Raw genomic sequence first — 21,631 nt, forward strand, 5'->3', positions numbered from 1 at the left:
GCCCTCAGCAGCTCTGCTGCCTGTTTCGAAGCTCCGGTATGTGTCTTTTATTAAGTTAGGGCTACCAGTATTGCACACTCCAGCCAGATAAAAATGTCGCATTGAGTGACAGAATAGCATTGTCATAGTATTGGCATTATTTTCTATCTCATTTTCTACATTCTGATGCTTTGTTCTGTATTTTAACGAGTGACTCCTCATAAAAGAGCAGAGATTTTTCATGGCAGTGCTGACAAGGAAGCCTGTGGGACTGCAGTTAATTTAAAATCCAGTAGAACGTAGAAGCTGTCTGAATTTCTTCCTTGCAGTATGCATTGCCCTTATTTATCAACAACATTTTTCATCAGCCTTTGAAGTCTTCCAGTTTACTCTAGTATAAAACAACTAAATCAGGGATCAGTAATGAAGAGGAGTCATGCCAGGGAGGCACAAAGACCAGCCCTGAATGCTTTGCAATTGCTCCCGAATCCCAGGCTGTCCTGAATTACAAACTTGGAGGAAGTTGGGAGCTGCTGCCTGGCAGAGAGGCAATGTGCTACCAATTGCGTGTTCCTTGCTAGCAGGCATCCCCGCAAGGAAGCGGCGCTGCCTCCCACCGAGCCCAGGGCTAAGCGGGAGTCAGGAGACATGCCAATGCCAAGATTAAAAATACAGACTGGCATGCTTCATTGAAAGGCTGTCAACCTGACCTAAATAACAATGTGATTTTTTTTTGCTATATTGTTGTCATTTCACTATTCATTTTTATTGCAGATAATTTCTTCTCTCTTAGACAATTTAAAGTTCATGACATTTCTCTGCATTATACCCGTAACTGCTTATTTTCTATATTAACCTCATATGAGTGGAAACCTACTGAAAGCTCTCAAAAACCCTTGAATGTTAGCTCTGGCCAGTGGCCCGCTTTACTTTGCTATTATGCTGATATGTTTTCTCACTCCCTTCTCCTGTCTGGCCTTTGCTCCTCATCTGCCATTCATCTTGCTGTTCCCAGCCTTGTACTATCATAAAGATCAAAAAGTTGTACGGGAAAAAACTCTCTAATGCACTATTTGTATATCGTTGTAACAGTTATAATGTCATATTTCAATGTTTTGGACTGGTGAAACTGAAATCCCCTTCTAATAAAATCCCACTAGAGTTTAAGACCCTTCTCCCCCATACTTAGCCACTACCACCTAAAAGCAAATATGTTGTGTAACCACTTTGACGCTTGCTATCACATTATTCACTCTGCTCAGCAGGATACATTTTCTCTTCCCAAACCTGTATTTGTCCTGCCAGTTTAGCGTAAGATGTCAGTAAAGGAATTTTCCTTCAGGCTGCTTTTTATTGTGCCTATTGTGCTTGGACGTTCACCATGGCTGAAGACTTCAGATACTGCAAGAACACAAATTCTTTTGATAAGATAAGATGATGTCAGATAAGACAGCTTTACTTTGCTCGTAGCGGCTCATGTTGTCTTCCCTAAATCCAGATTCCCATTTCCAGTGGTTCCTTCACTCTCAGGTAGCTTCCTAGACCTGCTCATGTAGCTACACTATCTTATTGATGATCTCCTCTTCTTCCAAAGGTCCTGTCTTGTGCAGGTCTGGTAGGATTGTTGAACAGATCCCATATTGTCCCTAAGGATCTCATTGCCTTTTTGATGAAGTTCAGTTATCTTTTTGAAATTCCTCTTCTAAAGTTGGCACTGCAAGTGTTTTCAGTGTCTCTCCTTCCTCAAGATGCTGAGCCTAGTAAAACTGTTGTCATTCACTATTCCATGTTTTCTGAAACGCAGTTATTTCTGGAACTCTGTATATAGCATATGCAACATGAACATAACGTGCAAACAAACCCAGTGCAGCCTTTCCTCTCATGTACGCTGGAGGCAGGTATTCCCTGGGATGGTCATTTAAGGCACCACGAGCCAGTCTCCGCAGAACTTGTGGACCAGGACATTCAACCATTGGGCACACACCATAAATCTCATTAAAGAGAAGTAGCTGTCCTCGTGGCCAGTCTCCTCTGTCCCCCAGAGCTGGGCTCCACCAGCATCCTGTATCTGTGCCCTCAGGCTTTGGGATTTGTCACTGCTCCAGCTCTTCTGTATTGCTTTATCCGTTCAAACTTCATCTCCTCAGACTCCACAAAACCTTCCTGAATACTGCTCCACCCATCCTGGATCTAATCTCCTCTTCTACATCTCAAATCAGACTTCAAGCTAGCCTGTTGTTTCTCCTTGTTCTACCAAGTTTCAGTAATGCCCACCATGTCAAGGCCTTCCTCCACTGCCAGATGCTGCAGTTCACCCAGAACAAACTAGTTCTCCACGAAGGTCCTATAAACTCTGCGGCACTTCAGAAATTCTGTAGTATAGTTTGAAGATATGAAATTCAATATTTTAAACAATAGAATATGTAAAAGCCTATCAAAATGTTTTGTTATTTATTCTGATGGTGACTTCTGTTTATTTTACAATCTACATGCATTGCTTGCTCTCATTGTACTGCTGCAGATTTTTGTATTTGTCTTGTAAAAATCTCTAGGAAGAAAGCTGGAGCTATTGTCACGTGGAATGGCCTTTCAATCCTGGAGGCAGGACAGGTATTTGTACCCTAGTAGAGGTAAGTGCTCTGCTGGGTGTCTCAGCTCATTTGACCTAGTCCCATTTTAATTTTGCCCAACTAAAATAAATATTCCTGAAGCTTCACTGGTATCATAAATTGACAGCATATATTTTTATGGGAACTTTGAAGCAAACAGAATAAGCTATTTGAGAGACAAACATGCCTAGCATGGAGGTAATCTCTCTTGAATATTCCTCAGATTCTTTTTTGGTTTATTGAAACTTAAAAGGCATTTGGCCTAGTTACTTCAAATGTGTTTTGTTTTGCATGGCGGACAGCAGCACGTCTTTGAGCAGTTTTGTGGCATGAGTGGTTATCTACATGTTTAAGGTGAGATTCTGTCCTGAAAAAAAAAAGACCGCAGGAACAGGAGTTCCTCCACTGGCAGCACTTCTTCTACGAAGCGTGGGTGGTGGGAAGCGGCTCTGCTCCGCAGCCCAGATGTTCAGCGCCTGCAGAGTCTGCACTGGGTCATGGTGGGAGCAGAAGAGCTGCTGTGCCACCAGGGCCGGCGAGCCAGGACCGGGACGAGAGCCCGGCGGCCAGGGCAGCAGCCCATGGACAAAGCACAGTCCCACGGACCCAAACAAGAAGCAGAGCGGTCCATGACCCAGGGATCACCCGACAAGTCCATAGCCACGAGGCAGGTCCCAGGACAAGCCCCTACAACGTAGCTCAGCCAGGACCAAGGGTGAGGTCCTTTGCTTAAAAGCAGCTCCGGAGCAAAGGGGGGAAGCCCCCGGCGAGGCTCCCCACAACTCTCCTGTCTCACCCTTTCCCAGAGCCCCGTCCCAGGCTGCAGCCGCACCACATCAGGGTTGGCCTCGCACAGAGGAGCCACACCTTTGGCAAGGGGCAGATCCTGCAGCCACGCGGAGGGGTAAGAGATGAGGGCTTCCACCTGCTTTACTGACAAGTTTTTGGAGCCTGCTCTTCTCTTTTAAGAAGGACAGTTGGACCAGATGATCTCCAGACATCCCTTCCACCTTAAGTTATTTTACAATTCTGTAATTCCTTTGCAAAGACCCATTATTCCCTGCATAAGGTGTCCAATCTGACAACTGGCAACTCATGGTCCTCCTCACCTCACATTTCCCCAAGGAGCACTGTCATTCTGACTCTTTATTGGTCTTTGATCCCAGAACAAGGAGTTATCCTGTAGCAAAAGATCCCTTACTTATTTCTCCACTGTCTCACCCCAAAATCAAACATCATATCAGAAATGTCAGGCTTGACACTGGTGTTGCTGTACTACTCTCAGTGCCATCAGCTATGCTGCAAACAGTGCAAAAGCCACTTTAAACACACTGGTGACCCTAAAAGCACCCAGAGAAGTGGGTGGCCTTTGCACCATCTACCATCAGGTCCACCCCCCATACCCCAGAGAATTATTTCTGAGATGCTCCGATAAGGGGACCTAGGCTACAGCTGAGAAGCAGAGGGGAATCAAAATTAACAGCTGGTGCCAATCTGAAAAACTAGGCACAGAGGGTAGAATGAAACAAATTGTAGTAATTTCTTCTCAAATCCCTAGTGCAAGTAGAACAAATCAAATGAATCTAACTCTTTCAAAAGTCAGGAAGCTAAAACAAAACATCTGAGGCTTTAAATAAATAAATAAACCAGTAAGTTAGCTTTTAGGGCAAAGATCTCATTCACATTGCTGAGGGAAAAAAAGGCTTTGGGAATAGTGAATCAGTTCATATTGTTAAAAGCAATAATAAGAAAAAAAAAAGATTGGGACAAGGCATTTATTTTGTTAAACCCCCCAAGGAAAGGTCAAGAATATTAAAAATAAAATCCCCAGGTTCTGGTTGATGGAATAACTGCACTTTTAGCAATTTTAGAAGGATATTTGCTCAAGGCAGCAAGTGCCAAGAATCTTCAGGAGAGGTGCTAGAAAAGGATGCTCTCTTCATTTATTTGCAGCTGAAGAACATTGAGCTCAATACAGTTTTTATGAAGAGCTCTGAACAGTATTCTGCACTAGGCTCTCCGTCAGTGCACCAGCCAATTATACATTAGTAACTCACACTTCCTTTTGCAGAGATCCTCACGGACAGGACCAAAGGAGAAGACATTTCAGAAAGCGGGGAGGATAACCAATGCCTTCCTCTGCACGCATCCTCCTCTTCAAGAACATGCTATGGGCAGCTATCAGACAAAATACAGGGCTAGGTAGAGTTCTGTTTTGACCCAGTACAGTGGGTCTTATGTTACGTCTCCCCCTGCCCCGATGCCAGCTTATAGGACTTAGGGATAATAACAGACTGTATTTATCCAGAGAGCTAACGGGAAAGGATCAGGACGACTGTCCACAGTCATGACAACCTCTTTCTATAGAGAAGGTGCTGAAAATAGCCACAGAAGCTCTTTTAGCACTTTGATTCCAAGTGGCTGAAAATGTGAAGGCAGAGCTAACTTTTGCAGGAACGATCATGAAAAGATAAGCGTTCACATTTCTTAGGAGGAAAAAGAGAAAGACCAACAAAATACAAGCAATGGACTTTGAGGTCGACTTCTATACATTCTTGAACACTGGAGGCAAGATTTCACCAAAAGTCAGCACAGGGGTGGACCAGATGACCTCCAGTGGTCCCTTTCGATCCAAATTACATGGTTCCATGACAGGGAAGGCTAAGGAAAACAGCAGCTTTTCAGAGAGAACGCACTAATGACACAAGCACGACCTATCCTGACATGGAGGACGTATAATTAGTGAAGTAAGAAACCAGCTAAGTCATAAGGTCATCACTGACTTCAAACACAGCACAGAAACTGGAAAAAAAGGAGTGATTGCTATGGGCAGATATAAAGGAATAGCATAAGCATACAGGAACAAAAACCCAAAAGGCACAGGCACAAGAGGAGATGCTACTATGGGAAGAAGCGAGTAAAGCAAGAAATCATTCTGTAAATACACTGAGAGCAAGAAAATGATCACAGAAATTGCTGGTACTTGGTGCTCTTTTGGCTTCTCACACTGTCATGTTCCCGCAGCCAGCTTGGGAAATATGACTGTGCTCAAACTACAGCAGAGTGGGAGAACGACTGGTTGGATAAACCATCCGACGCCTTGCTGTCAAAATGGATGGAAGCGTTGAGGGGTTATGGGAAAGTCTGTCCTGGATCAGCGTTTCCATAAGCAAAACAAATGATGGACTGGAGAAGACCCTCACCAAATCTACAGGCAATACAAAGAGACTGCAAAAAACTCCAAAGAACAGGGATAGAATTTAAATGAATCTTGATAAGCTGAAGGTACTAAATCTACGCAGGAATCATCAATTGCACAAGAATTCAGACAGAGAAATACTGGTTACGTAGTTGGTTTTGAGGGAAGAAAGTGGAGGCTATCACAAGCTGAATGTGAGTCACACATCACACCGTTTCATAAAATGTAACATCGTGAACTATCAGAACTACAGCCTGAAAAACACACGGCGTAATTCTGCTGCTGTGCTCGGCGGCTCCGCTCTGTTTTGTTCTGTGCGCAACGCTGCCGGAAAGCAGGGGGCTGGCTGGAGAGAAGTAATGGAGTGAGGGCTCAGAAACCAGACCTTTGCGGAAAGACGGCGGAATGGAGGTTAATAGCCTAAAGAGGAGATGACGCTGAGGAAAGCACGATAAGCAATCTTCGGTATGCACAAGACTGCTGCAGGGGGGAAGGGAATAAGCTGTTCACCATAACCGTACCGAATAAAACACAGCAAACAAACTGCAGAAAAAAATCTTCAGATCAGAGGCAGGAAAACTTTGTAGGGATACAGACAGAGGGACCCAGAACGAGGGAAACGCTGCAGCGCCTCCGTCATGGGGCTTCCGCAGAACGATCCCTGTGCGGGTGTTAGACCCTTTGCACGGGTCCTCTCTGGACCCCCGATCGATCCGGCTCGGGACCGTCTTCCTCGAGCAGACCAGGCTCCCTACAACACTACTGCAGGACCGATGTGCTAAAATGCCGAAAGCAGATGCTGCAGTTCTGGCCAAAGACATGTTGGTCTCCTGCTTTGGTGATTATTGCAAAATAAAAACTGAAAATAGGGCTTGGCCTCTCCTGCTCTTGGGACATGAAAACGTTTCTAGTAATACCTGCCTGTCTGACCCATAAGTACTCACACCTATTCGAGCCAAAAGGATGACCAGACAGTCATTCCCAGTATCAGGCTCACTCACGCAGTATTCAGCAGAAAAAAATCCCTCTTCTTTTCCTTTGTTTATGTATGTCAGAATCCCAGCAGCTCTCCTAGTTATTTGCATTAATTCTTACCATATGGCTAACATTTACGTTCTAACACGGGGCTGGCCGCTCTGCAGCAGACGTCTTTGCAGACATACAGAGCCACCAAAATTATGAGTACGGCTGAAGTCTCGAGAGCGACAAGAGCAAATAACCAGTCCTACTTCTAGCGCCGCTGAACACCAGCGCGCAGGTTACCCGCTGGTTAGCCCATGGGCCCCCAGGGTGCTTGTACACGGCATTACTGGGAAAATGAGACGTTAATGACAGGCTAACTTTCATCCAAATTTTGCTTGCCATCCTGAATATACGCAAAAAAGATTAGAATTTTGCTGGCAGTTTTCTTCCTCAGAACGGAGAATTTTGGGGTGTGCATTACAGACACTAAACTTTTTTTTGGTATTTACCCTGGTAAAAATCTGATCCAGAAACAATTTTTTGCAAAATTTTTCAAGGAAGATGTGAGAGAAGTTCACATGTTTATGGACGTTTTGACAAGCATCGCAAAGGGAAGGCTTGCTCATTTAAAAAGAAAACGTCGCTCGGACCTGAGCATTCAGGTGAGACGGGGATCATCACCACACCGCTGCTCCTCAGCCCTGGGGCAAACAAAAGCTCTTATCGAACTTAGTGCGAACGCACTGGGAACCAACCGGGGAGGCGATAAGGCCAAACGAGGGAAAGAAATACCGGATCAAACAAAATACCTCTGTTAATTAGCTGCTCTAAGCACGTGCTAGTGCACAGATCCATGCTGAAAGACAACGCCGCGGAGAGGGCTGGCCACGGGCGGGCGCTGCCTGCGGGCCTGCGCCATCGCGGTACTGGGAAGCACTGGGAAACGGAAACACTGCCAAAGGCTGCTCCGGTGGGACCCGCTCGTGGGAACGTGGAGGTTGGCAATGCGGCCGGCAGCGCTCCGGAGGCAAACGCGGGGCTCCTGGCCCACCGAGCAGAGCCGGGCATCCCTGCCCTGCCCTGCATCGCGGGGATGCCCACGCAGGACGTGGCACTGTGGGGACACCCATGTGGGACATGGCACTGCTGGGGACACCCACGTGGGATGCAGCATTGCTGGGGACGCCCTTGCAGGATGCAGCACTGCTGGGGACGCCCACGCGGGACACGGCACTGCTGGGGACGCCCATGCAGGACGCGGCACTGCTGGGGACGCCCTTGCGGGATGCAGCACTGCTGGGGACACCCACGCGGAACGTGGCACCGTGGGGACGCCCACGTGGGACGCGACATTGCTGGGGACGCCCTTGTGGGAGGCGGCACTGCTGGGGATGCCCATGTGGAACGTGGCACCATAGGGTCACCCACATGGGATGTGGCACTGCTGGGGACACCCATGCAGGACACTGCATTGCTGGGGACACCCACATGGGACGTGGCACTGCTGGGGACGCCCACGCAGGACGCGGCACTGCTGGGGACACCCTGGCCGAGGCATTGCGGGAGCCCTTCGGAGCGAGGATAGGGGAGCCTGCGTGCAGGAGGTGCTTCTGACCTCGCTCACGGGCCGGTCCGCGGGCTGTGACTCCACCACCTCTCTCCAGGCTGCTCCCGAGGCCACGCTGCACGGCACAGCACGGCACTGCCCTGCAGCACAGCGGCAGCGTGCAACACGCACCACCGCAGCGGTCAGTCCTGTGCGGGAATGTCGCTTTTACGCGAGCACTACTCACCCCTCCTGGCAGCTGAATCTCCTGTCCACCACACAGGCGGCCTGCGGGGACATGGGACTGCGGTTACAGGGCTCCAACCCCACCACCTGGTTCAACAGCCATTGCTTCTTCCTTCCTTTGACTTATCAGGGGTCACATTTGTTTTTCTCGCATCACTGAGACCACCTCCCTGTGATCCTGACAGCTCCAAACTTGCCAGGGTGTAGAAGACATCGAGCATGTAGGTAGCACGTACGTGAATTTCATTTCCCCCAATCTCAATGCAAAGAATTTCATAACCTTCCTATCCCTACAAAAATATACAAGTATCTCAAAATAGCTGAATAAAATGAACTACGTAAAACTATAAAAGCATATGGCTAGGAATAACAAAGTCGCTTCCAGCAATCCTGTCCAACCTCGCACAAGGAGGAGACAGACAGAACAAAATGGGGGCAGACGCTCACCCCAAAAGCACTTGGCAATAGGACCAAAGAAGCAACTGCCTTCCTGGTGCTCTTTCCAGGTATTTGCAATGCTTGTAAGACAGCGCACCTGAGCCGAGATGGACGGCACGGCGAGCAGCCTTCACACCCGGGTTCAGCACAAAACAGGTCAACCCGTGCTCAAATACTAGCTAAGGCAGCCACCGAGGAGGTCTGTACGCCAAGTCAAAGAGGAGCCCAGAGCCTGCAGCAGCATCAGACCTCTCTGCCACTTGATAGGCTTCCCCAGGCCTGCCCTCCGCCCCGCCTGGCCACTGGGTGCCCCAAGCAACTCCGAGAATACTTCCAGAAGTTGGCTGATGACAACCCCTCCGCCCCAGTATCGTTTTACTCGTGCCAACCTCCTGATGCTTTTACAATCATACTGTGTTTCTGGTTTTAACAAGTTCCTGAGGCAGCAAATTCCAGAACTAAATACAGACTGGAGAAAAAACATTGTTTCTTACTGGTTTTGACTTTGCCTGCCATTAATTTCACTGCATGTTCCTTTCTTTTTGTGCCATGAAACAGGCAGAGGTTCCCTATTTCCCTCTTCTCAGCCATTCAGTATTTTCAATATTTTTAACGTATTTCCTCTTATTCATCTTGTTTCTAAGGTAACAATCCTGTTCTTCTAAGTCTCTCTTCAAAGCAAAGATTTTTTTCATTCCTGATTGTTTTCATTGCATCTTTCTGAAACCCTTTAACTCACACCATTCTCGCTGACCTGTAGTGCCCAGTCCGGTATGCAGCACTCAGAGGTGTCACCATTGATTTGGACCAAGGTATTAGACTATTTTCCGTATTATCATCCATCACACTCTTTAGGCAACCTAATATCATTGCAATTTGTACTGAAGCTGCACATTGAACAGAGGTCTCCACTGAGCTGTTTAGAAAACATCCTGCAACTTACCCTGAGTTAAACTGTTAATTAAGAACCCTACCAGGTGCTTGAGCAGTTCAAGTTTCTCCCCTCTAGTAGCTATTTTGCATTTATTTTCATTATTTTTTATTCACTATCATGTTTCTTTCTCCCAAAACTCTTTAGATTGCCCCAAAGGGCCTCAAAGCTGTTTCTGGTATGGAGTTAATGTAAATAGCTGTCATCTGCAGACTGGTTCTTCACTGCTCAAATCCATTTCATAGCCATTAGTAAACACAGCAATAACCCCAAACCTGGTACCCGCTCTTCAAGCTCCTGCTCTAACCTTATGGTATTACAGGGCTTCTCTTCAGCCCTTTCTGAGTAGATGTTTATTTTTCACCAGTCTAGACTATGGTTAGTCTCACCTCTCTACTAGCAGAGCAATTAAAAAAGCAAAACCTGAATCTGGTTGTTACCAAAGGGACCCTCCAAAATGAACGCTCTCAAGCAACGCTTCTCCAGGGACGGTCTTTGTTCGGAGATTAGTAGCAGTCATCCTTCTCAATCAGAAAGGGCGTTTATGCCTTTGCTTCTCCGCAAACCTTCCCCTTTGCAAAGATAGCCGCTAGCTGTGACGAGTGGGCGTCAGCTCTGCAGTTTGCATTTCACAAGGCACCGCTCATTGCAACTCTGCGAAACGCAACGAAAACTTTCCCATACTACCAAAAGCAGCAGCAGGAGCTATCTGCCTGGACACTGCACATCTGCGATGGAGTCTCCACGCTCCTTGACGGGTACAATGACAGTTTCCATCAAATATTTCCAGACCCAAAGGATTTCTGGGGTCTACACAACAACGCAGCTACACATACGCGTACACGTAGAGAGAAGGTGGTGACTGCCACCCACACGTCAGTTCGGACATATTAGGTGTTGGCTGATCTGCAATATGCCACCTCAGAGTATTAGTTTTCAAGATGCATTCATTGTCATAGCAACAACAAACGCAACATGGAACTGATGCACTTACCAGTTTTCAGCTGCACAAAATGAGACCGAGGTTAGGGAGAAGGTAAAGGAAAACAACCCCTGCTGTGCTTGCTCTGAGAGCCAGAGGGTAGCGGTGCCCCCGGTTCTCCAGACAGCCCCTGCTTAGGGAGATGCACTGTGTTGGACCCCACCAGCCTTCCCAGTTGCCACCCGAGGCCCTGTGGTCCCCAGGAGCTGCCCACGGCAGCCCGGAGACCCGGGGGCTCCTGGGGATGCCAACGCACAGGTGACGGCCGTGCTGCCACCCGCTGGGCCCGCCCCAACGCTGGGTGCCAGGAGCAGCAGCAAGTCCCGCTGAAGAGGAGAGGGGTCTGGCAGAGCAGCCCGGCACCCCCTGACCCCCGCGGGAGCCCCACGGACCCTCCCCGCTCGCAGGAGCTGCTGCCCGCACCGCCGCTCCGGGGAGCCGCAGGGCAGCGCGGCAGCGTCGCTCCCGCTTCCCCGGCGCGCCGCTTACCTGGCCTTGCTGCGGCTGCTCCTGCGGAGCGTGGGCAGGTCAGCCTCTTCTTCCTGCACGCGCTGCAGAGACGGGGAGCGGCTGTGGGCGCTGCGGACGCTCGCCAGGCTGCCGTCCCCCGCTCCCACCCCCACGGCCGCTTCCTGCATCTGCACCAGCAGCTGTGGGGGCAGGCTGCGGAGCGAGGGCACCGGCGAGTAGGACGCCCGGCTCTCCGCCTTCAAGTTGTTGTCGCTGGCCGAACGCTGCAGCATGCGCGGGGAGGAGAGGCCGCCTGCACCGAGGATCCGTCGCCGCTTCGTGTAGCTGGGAGTTTCTCTGAAAGGCACTGCAAAAGAACCAGAGAGAGTCGCATTAGCCACTGGATGCACAGCACAGCGTCAGCGTTGGCCAGTCCTGTCTGGGAAGGAAAATGGGCAACAAAGCCCGGGAAAACACGCAGGGCTGGGAAGGGAGAGCAAACGCTTCCTGGAGAGAACAGGACCGCCAGAATGGACAAGGAAGCAGCTCCATCCGCTGCCAGCTCCTGTCCCGGCAGCTGGGACACTGGAGCCACACTGTTCTCCTTCCGTGAAAGAGCTGCCTTGCACCTTCTGAGCGGCACACGGGTAAGGGAAGAGCATGGTTCGGCCAGCCACACGGTTTGGGGCTGCCACCACCCCAACAACACAGGTTATGAACAGGAGGTAGGTGAAGTCCAAGTTGCAGAGCATCAGGGTTGGGAGAACTCGGAAGCTGTGGCGTGGGAAGCGCCAAGACTCCTGCGGGAGGAGGACGGCAATCGCTGCGAAGGGAGGGCAGCCAGAGGACCGAGGGGAGGGCGCGTGGAGCCACCAGCGGGACCCCTTCCAGCTGGGCATCTCTAATCGCCACCACGGCTCAGAAGTGGCGACAGATACGCTGACACTGCCGCTGGCAGCTACTCTGGCCTCTTCTTACTCTTCCGTTTTGAAAGCACAGCAGGCCTAAATCTGTAGCTTTAGGCATGTGCCAAGTGCAAGCCTCAAAAATGTAATGCACAGAATAAAACAACAGCTACTCCCTGCCCTACCTGACCCTTTACTTAACCCTTAGAAGTGCCCAGAAGAAATGGACCTCACAAAGTCCTCTAAAGATGGAAATTCCTGTCTCTGCCAACCATCCTGCAGATGGAGAAAGAGTGGGAATTGTGACCCTCGCTTAGTCACAGAGAGGAACGCTCTGCTGCAGTGAGGACACAGGCACGCCGCGGAGCCGAGCATGCAGACAGCAGAGGCACTGCAGACCCTAGGTGAGGAAAGATGTCTTCTCCTATATGGTGTTTAATGAATTCATTTCCAACCTGAAGCTTAACGTGCCTAAAGATTGTCCGCTGTTTGTGGCAACCTCCACCGGGGAACCCAGAGCGGACGACATCCAGCCCGTTCCTAGCACAAACGGTGGCGAAAGCAACAGGACAGTTAAAACACGCCATGCAGCGCGGTGCAAAGCTCTCCCGCGCTCTCGCTGGAGGGCACGCTCGAGCAGCGCGTGGTCCTGCTCCGAGGGACCCTCGGCCCCGTCAGCGCCCGCGTGCCTCCCGGCTGCGGTTCCTCGCACAGGAGCTTGCCCCGATGCGCCAGGACACGAGCAAACCCCGAGCGCTGTCCGACTAGCGCACCAGCAGGTTTCGGAGGAGGGGACCAGCCAGGCACCTGGGCAGGACATTGCCTGGCGTTGAGTGAGATCTCTTGAAACTTTCCAGCTGTGCCACACGATCAAACTCAGAATACTTTCCAGAGGCATATTTTAGGTTCAAAGTACAAGAATTTCAGGCTCCTGTAAATCTCCTTGTTGCCATAGCAACTCAATGCATTTGTTCTCTGGTGACTTTTAACCACGCGGTGCTGGAATTTCTCTCGGCAGTGTCAGCACTCCCTGCGGCGACTCAGCCCAGCTCCGCAGCCTCTGGTGACCGGCGCCAGGACCGGAGCAGGGCTCCTCCCTGTCCACCTGCCCAGAGCTCAGTGCTCTCCTCCTCCAAGCCACCCCAACATGAAAAACTGGCCGAAATGGTAACCCAGAGACCACAAGAGAGATGGCAGATGGAGAGGAGCAAGGCCAGGGCCAGGGACGCGGCACAGTCCCCCGGGCGAGACATGCTGCAGACTCAGATGTGTGGGAGTTTGCAGGACTGCAGCACGCAGGACTTTAATTTATTGTCGGTTCTATTAGCGCAGTACACTCGAGGGGAAGCCAAAGTCAGGGCTAATTACTGCCATTTCTAAGGCAACTCTGAATATGCTCGGCTGACAAGGATTGCCTGCCTGAGTTCCTGTGCCATCCAGATATATGCTAGACCTCCATGAGATATTTAGCTTTCTACTGTACCGCTTCTCACAGAAAACCATTTTAAAAAAATCAGAGAAGCAAATATTAAGTGGATACACGTCTTAGCAACTGACAGGTTTAAAAATTATTAGAAATTGTAAGTAAGCACTGGAAACACAAGGATGTTTCTCACAAGTCTCAAAGATCTGTTTTCAAACTAAGACAATTCACTAACATTAAGCATGGTTCTTGAAAAAATATAGAATTACTTTTAGTAAAAGCAGCGCTGAATGCTGAATAGTGCTGAAAGCAAAACAGTCAGTGGCCTGAATTCCTCTCCAGTCTGAAGCCCAAAGCTTCAGACGTATTGTCCAAATGAGCACATCCACCGTGCGCTTCTAGTGACCAAAACCAAAGATTAAGCAGAGCACTCGCAGGACTGCAACCCGAGGAGCGCTGTGCGCTTGCGGTGGCAGTCAACTGAACGCGAGCTCAGCGCAGTTCTGCAGGGAACAGACACAACCGGATCCCGTTACGTATAAGCTGGCAAATAACGAAGAGCCAGAGAGACGTAGCCTCAACAGCGCTCTACCAAGCGGCAACCTCACAGCTGAAGAACGTGCCAAGTTTGGATCCGCACCTTGTTAGAATTTTGACAGACGGGAAATATTCAGCAAGAAAACATTCAAGATCTAGAAAAATCTGCCGGGCTTGTTCTTCCCTCCAGCGCTGGAAGAAGCCAGATGCAGCAGTCGGCCCTTTCCGGAGAGCCGGTGCCACCGGTGCTCAGCACCGACAGCTCGGGCACAGTCCGCACTGCGCTCCCCCCTAGGCGCATGTGACCCTGCTCGTTACTCCGAGGAGGCACGAACGACTGTTCAAAGCGTAAGAAGTATCCGTAGGCGCAGCCAGACCTCAGCCGGTACTGGTCGGGCTCATCCCTCTTCTGGTCTTGACTGGGCTTACCACCATTGCTCTTGGCGCCAAACCGAGAAACAAGGAAGGACAAAAACAAGAGTACAGTGATGAAAAGGTCAGAGAGCAGGAATTTGGCTGGAGCCGGCTTTTATTGTGTTTTATAAATTCATCCTTAGTTTCTTGATGTTAATTACTTAGGGAAAAAAATCATATTTTGAACTGATCACACACAAACTTACTGTAAAATAATCCTGTTGGAGAGTTACTTTTACCAATCTGATTTCAACTGAACTGGACCTGGCAGGACTTGGCCAGAGCCATGTGATGGGCATAGTCCTTCAAGAAATAATTCCACAAACATTTCGGGGATAATTTGGAACAACCTGGAGAACAATGTTAGCGTTGAAGACAAGAAAAAAAACAAAGAAGAAAAAAAAAAAGTGGTGATTTATCTTGCAAGGGAAGGAAGACGCGCACGTAACAGGAGATGCTTTCGGTCTGTGCTAGATGTCCTCTGCCCCTAGTTGTCTTAGCTTGACCGAAAGGCAGGAAGCCTGTCTCAGTCCCTGCTCTCCCCAGCGCAACGAGCATGGAGAGCAAACCGGGGAAGCGTCGAACGTGTACAGGGTCAGGTTCAGAGAGGGAGGATACGGCCTGGTGCGCGGCGAGACATTTACGGCAAGCGCCAGTTATTAGGCAATACGACACAAACTGGTTGCTCAAGGGCTCCCTGGTAAAAGGGAAGTTACTTTATAATTCTAGACACAGGTCAGGGTAAGCGCTTTAATTAGCCTGCCAAATGAATCACTTGGTCACCTGTTTTCACATACTGCACAAGAGTAATCGTTACCTTACACACTCAAAGTTCACCTCCGCAATGAAATTATAGCATCCACTTTAAAAACAAAGAAAAACATTCCCTCTGTCTCAGATTCACACCAGAGAAGACGAGCAAAGGAGCTTGAGAAAGGAGCCCAGGACCCCTCTGCTACTCACTAACCCAGTTATAATATCATCAAGTTTAAGGGTCCCTGAGGCACAACATAACGTAACATTTACAAGAGTAAATGAGAAGGTATCCTGGTCACATAGTAGGTTGTAAAGCCAAAGTTTCCTGAGTATTAAACTCCAGGAGCATACTGAGATATTAGTATTACAGTTGCAAAGACAGACTCTTGAAAGACAGGAAACACCTTCACTATCTGTACAATTTTAATTTGGCCTCCGGTGCATAACAACCGCATAGAAGTTGAGACTAAACCGGCCTATTTCCTTTGCCAAAATGGGATTTAGGGGCAAGAGGGTCACATGGGTCCAGCGAATGAATCAAAAAGCCTACTTTCCCGTGCTCGTACAGGGCACAGACTTTCAGCTGACATATTTAGAGCGAGAAGTTCCCTAGGCACTCAGGTGTCCAAACGCACTGCTGTGTGCTGACCGAAGCGGCCAGCACCTAGGACCTGGGCGCCTACTTTGGCACGGAGAGAGGAGTTCAGAAAGCGTCAGGAAAGGGCCGAGGAGCCTCAGTTCAAAAGCACAGTCTGTGGAAATCTTGCCTGCCCTGACTTCAGCTCTCAGCATCCAGGGCGCTTTTGGAGCCTGGACCACCCCGGGGCCCCGGGACGTGCTCGGGAGGCCCATTTCAGGGGCTACACTGCACAGCCAGGAGGGCAACTGGACCAAGATCAGACACTTCTACACAGAGGTTAGAGATCTAAAAATGACAATAAGTGTCCTGGAAAGCCTGGCTTTAAGTGAGAACACTGACACAGCAGACATCCTGGCGGCTTCCCAGGAGGAGGACAGTTACAGCTTGTATGAGTGATATAGGACTTCTCTCCCCAGATGGCCCAGAGCTTTTCCAAAGCCTTCATCTAAGCACAGCCTTATGTCCAGCTCATCTGGAAGCTCTGCCCCTTGGATACAGCACAAGCCTGGGTCTGCTCTCAAGGCAGAATTTAGATATAGCCAGAGAGATACAACCACGTTCTCAGCTGGGACCTGCAACGAGATGGAGACAGCAAGGGACACAAAAGTTGCTGCAGGAGAAGATTCTCTTTGCCATAGCCAGATGGCAGAGGACAGAACAGATATCCATGTGATGTCGGAGGTCGGCTGGGCAAGTCTGTAAAACGGACCCTGAAGTGAATAAGGAACCAGTGGAGGCAGTCCGGTGTTGATGGGCACACCTACACGCATGAGAAAGTCCAGCAGGAAACCAGCATTTGACACAGGCAACGGTCACAAGGACAGCAAAGGCACCCGGCACGTGCCCGGGGGCTGCAGCCGACAGAAAATCAAGGCCACCTTGCACGCAGGGCGATGGTGCGGGCAGGCTCTCCAAAGGAAAACGCACCCGCTGCACTGACAGCAGGGACCGGCGCCGCGCTGGGAACTCTCCAGGCATCGGTTTTATTGCCTTTTTAATGTTGCCTCTGAGCCCTTTCCTAGGAGAAGTAAACAAGGGACCAACAACCCTCCCATGGGATTTCCTCTTTATTTCTCTCCCCAAGGCACCACCATGTGTTCAAAAGCAAGAATCTTGGAGAAACCCCGTGCTGTCTGTGGGAGACCAAGAGAAGACAAGAGCTTCCCAGGGGGGCTGAACACGCTGAGCTGACTGAGATCCCTTGCTCTGAGCAGCCCGTCAGAGGTCTCGGCTCCCTCCCAGGGAGACCCGCATGAACGAGCCACGTCCTCACGACAGGCCGACCACATCCGTGCAGCTGCGGCCAGGTCTCCGGGACGTGCAGCCATCCTAGGCCCACCCGATGCTCTGGACACACAGGAGGACCCTCTCTTCCCATGCCACTTCGCGGGGCGCCAGCGAGAGGGCTGCGATCCTGCCTCCATCGCCGGCTGTAACCGAGGGCCACCACCGCAAGCGCAGCAGCGTGGCCTCATTCCATTAAATAAGTAGGTCACTGTCAGCTTTAGGGAGCTAAGTCCTCTCCTGCCTTACAGTTCAAACGCACATTGAGCAAGGTGGCCTTGTCCCGCTCCCTGTAGGTCCCCTGAGCGGGTGCTCCCCAGCACAGACCTCAGGACCCTGCCTCCTCCCTGCCCTCCACCACCGCAGCAGGAGCCGGGAGGGTGAAATCACACGCTTCACCAGAAAGAGGATAGTTAAAAGAAACGCCAGGAGCAGGAACCAGGGTCCCAGCCGAAAGCCTTGGCTCAGGGCGACTCCAGCCTTCCTGCCGGGGCCACATCGGAGCCACCCGGGGACGGTGGTGGCTCCTCCTGCCCCAAGGGTCAGGCTCAGCACGGACGAGCACCGCGTCCCACCCCAGGCGGCCGCTCTGCTGCCCGGGGGTCGGGGCGGCCCTGATTCCTGCAGCAGCCTGTGCCGACAGGCAGCTCCGGAGGGGTCCTGCGGCCCTGGCACGGGACAGGGAGCGAGCAAGGCAGGAATCAGCACGGGAAGAGAGCTCACACGGATGGACATGCAAGGAAAGCCCCCTGAAAGCTAAAAGGAGACATGGCCTATGTACCCGTGTCCTCAGACACCTCATGGAAGGTAGTCAAGGAAGTCCTCGCCAGGAGACTCAGAGGTGCTCGCGCAAGGCCACAGAGCGCGGTCGGTGTGCCGCGATGTCCAAGACCACCGCACGCGTCCCCGGGGAGCCGGGGGCGCACAAGAGCCGCCGCAGCTCGAGCAGCGCTGCGGGCCGCCAGGCCGGATTCTTACTTAAAACTAGTAACAATAATACGCCGTTGAGCCCGAACTCCGGCCGCTGGCTGCCAAAAGCAGGATCGTTTCAGGCTGCTGCCAGATAACCGCTTCTGGTGAAGGTTTCCTCTCCCCATCCCCCCAAATCCTCTGTCCCCAAAGGGGGAAGGGAGGAAGGCGAGAGCAATAAAGGAAAAACTTTGTTCAGGTCACACAATCAGCTTTGAACATTCCTTTCTATACCTTCTCAAGAGTTTAATCAAAGTGTGTTTACTGGGTTTCTCACAGCGGAATGAATCACTTCAGTTACCATGACAGCGCTGCTCAAAGAAGTACGACTGCGCTCCAGCCGGCCCGGCTAATCTGATGCTCCCTTGTTTGCTTTTTCGCCCTCCAGAAGGAGGAACGCGTTTTGCTCTCGACTCCAAAATGCCTCTCGTCGCTCAGCTGGGGTGGGAGCAGGATGCAGCCGCGGCTCCCCGGGGAATTCCCGGCACGGAAACGCGGCGCCGTCACCCTGCGCGGCATCTGGACCACGCTCCGAACAACCCCGCGCTGCCGCCTAATGAACCGAAATGTAATCAATGCTCTGAGGTTATTTAGAGATTTACTGGCTCGATGTTAAATATTCATGAAAAAGAGCAAAAAGCGTGCGAAGAGCAAATGCCTCCACAGCTCCAAGCTGAGAGGCCGCATTTACATTTTAATAGTGGAAAATTACAAAGCAAAATGCGGAGAAGGCACGCAGCATCCCCCCGCACGCAGCGCACGCCACACGGCAAGCTTGTGCCCGGGCTTCTGCTCCATGCGGGAAAGGGAGGCTGCTACGGGGGACCTTCCAGGTGTTTTTTCTAGGAATGAAAACTAAAGGAAAAGAAAAGAGAAGAAAAAGCGATCAGGCAGACCAGACAGCCTTGTCAGCTCCAAAGAGGTAGATGCTAATTCACCCCTGTACTGAGAAGTAGTCCACTGAAAGGAATTATAGCCTCATTATTTTTTTTTTAATTTAAAAAAAAAAAAAATTATCCTCCAATCATTTTTCCAGTCATCTCCATTTGCTTCTCAATTACTGATTTTCATATCTGGTGCTTCATCCCTTGACATAGTCCCTCAGAGCCACCTCCTTCCTCTCGCACCATTTTCCAACTCTCTCACCCGTCGCGCCTCAGTCCTTCACCTTAATGTAGGTCTCCTGCCTCATCTTGCTCAGAGAGCACCGGCCCTTCGTAGGTGGAGATGGATTTTACTCTACGTTTGTAAAACTTAAATTGAAATTGCTAAAAATATGGGTTAATTAAACCTGCTAGTTTTCCCCTACAAGCTATTCTCAAATGTGCTGTCAAATCACCCGCGAGTAGTGCATGACGTGCGTTTTTCAGCCCTTCTCTTCAGACAAAATCCATCAGCTTGATACGTCTCAACACTGGAAATATTTTCAGTCTAGTGTCTAGCGTATTTTTCTTTCCTCTATTTCACCTTGTTATATTCAGCTCATCAAGAATCCCGCTTGGACTATTAGGCCATTGCTAAAATCGCCGCAGAGGAAATCCTAACATCCACAAATCTGTCGCAGGAAGGACACAGAGAAATTAACAAACATGATAACAGAAAATCAGAAAAAAATAGGAAGCATTTTTGATCTGTATCTGAAAATAACTCCTGTACATAATTCTACACTAGGAAAAATACACACGAAACAAAATGAAGAGTTTAAAACTTTTCCCCCATCAATTCCAAGGACAGCATATCCAACAGTTATTCAGTTATGTGCATTCAAATTAGCAGATCAGAAACTTCTACGCCAAAGTTCAAAAGAATTTGCAAAACACCTCATTGGCCTATATTTAGAAGACTCCTTTAAAAGACCCAGAGGACTGGAAGACAGCTTTGAAAGGGTCAACGGGATGATTCAGATAACTCTACAGAGCTTAGTCTTATATAATTTGTAGGAAAAACCTGGAAAAGATGAAACAAGACACTTACCAATAAAAAAAAAGGAATGCAAATTTAATTTATATCAGTCAACAGGCCTTAAGAGCCTGACAAAAATAACTGCTGACATAATAAGCTTGGATGAAGCTTTCGACTTTTGACACCCCAATGATATTCTGATTATATGTTACCACTGTGCAAAATTACCAGGGCCCATTTCAACAGATCCAGACAATAAGACACACAATAATGAATTGCTAACGGAGAACAACAACTGGGGACATTTCCAATACAATTATTTAATAAGTCATTTTTTAGTACAATAATATTTATATTTTTCTCTTGATCAATGACCTAGAAAAAACACAGACCATTGGCGACAAACGTGCAGGTGATGCAAAGACTTGTGGAACGACATACGAGGGCAGGCTATCGGCACAGTGAATTCTCAGGCATTTGTTAAGATGCAACCATTTGAACATGTTTCATCAAATCCTGCTGCAAGATCAAGTGTCTGGTAAACACAAGCATAGGTTATGCAATACAGGACTGTTACCTGAAAAGCAACAAGACTGAAACAGGTCTATGAGTCCTGACACCAAGCACCTAAAGATGAGCTCCAAAACCAATGCTGCGAACGGAAGAGCTAACACAATCAATGGATATATCAACCCCCGAAAAGGGTAGCACTGTCTCTTTATCCATAAGGTTATTATGGAAAAATGAATCAAAATTCAGTCCGCATTTCTAGAAAGAATGTCAAAAACTGGAAAGAGTTCAAAAGAAAGCCAAACAATGGTTCAGAAGCTGGCAAATCTATATTAGGAAAATAAAGAAACAGAAGCTATTTATGATTTGCCAAGGAGAAAGTTAAAAAGTCACAATCATAATCAAATTTATAAACTGGGAAAGAGTTCTTATGCAAAAGTTTGCACAGACTTTTGCAAGCATTACTGTTTTCACCACAAGATGATAATACTGGGTCATTCTGGTCTTAAAATTCCTTGTTCCATCAGTAGCCTTTTGAGGAATTTTTCAAAATCACAATGAAAAAAAGGCGGCTCTCCTATGACCTCATCCTTGATCAGGCATACGGTCACCAGAGTGGTGACAGCATCCTCTCAACTGCAGAAGGCTCTGCGGGAGGGATGGCTAAGAGCTCTCTCAAAGAGATGGACATAAGACCATCCTGGCAGCAGGCTCACAAAGCATCCAGCACAGTCCCTGTGAACACTGAATTTAAGTTAAAATTTTCTGTGGACTTCTTTTAGTCTTTCCACAGGCTCAGGCTGCTGAATCAATGGTAACTTAAGGTGACTCAGCTCTCACCCAACCAGGAAAAGATGCAATTGAACCAGTTTCTTAAATTTGCAATGAGCTCCATCAGACAACTTTGAAAAAGGTACAGGAAGATTCAAGAAAGGATTCTACACCAAA

At 49.3% G+C, this 21,631-nt stretch overlaps 1 protein-coding gene across 12 annotated transcripts in view; it reads right to left on the reverse strand.

Moving 5' to 3' along the window:
• Window positions 1-21,631, reverse strand: part of SHANK3 (SH3 and multiple ankyrin repeat domains 3) — a 376,011-nt gene that overhangs the window by 251,454 nt on the left and 102,926 nt on the right. For all 12 annotated transcript variants that reach the window (XR_010887770.1, XR_010887771.1, XR_010887772.1 and 9 more), the window contains exon 10: window positions 11,383-11,710. Coding sequence is in view for 9 of the 12 variants with exons in the window: in XM_067317628.1 (XP_067173729.1) it covers window positions 11,383-11,710 (328 nt within the window). In the remaining 3 variants the exon portion in view is untranslated. The remainder of the gene's footprint in view (window positions 1-11,382; window positions 11,711-21,631) is intronic.

The sequence above is a fragment of the Apteryx mantelli genome, chromosome 1, assembly GCF_036417845.1.
Source record: "Apteryx mantelli isolate bAptMan1 chromosome 1, bAptMan1.hap1, whole genome shotgun sequence".
NCBI classification, from domain to species: Eukaryota; Metazoa; Chordata; class Aves; order Apterygiformes; family Apterygidae; genus Apteryx; species Apteryx mantelli.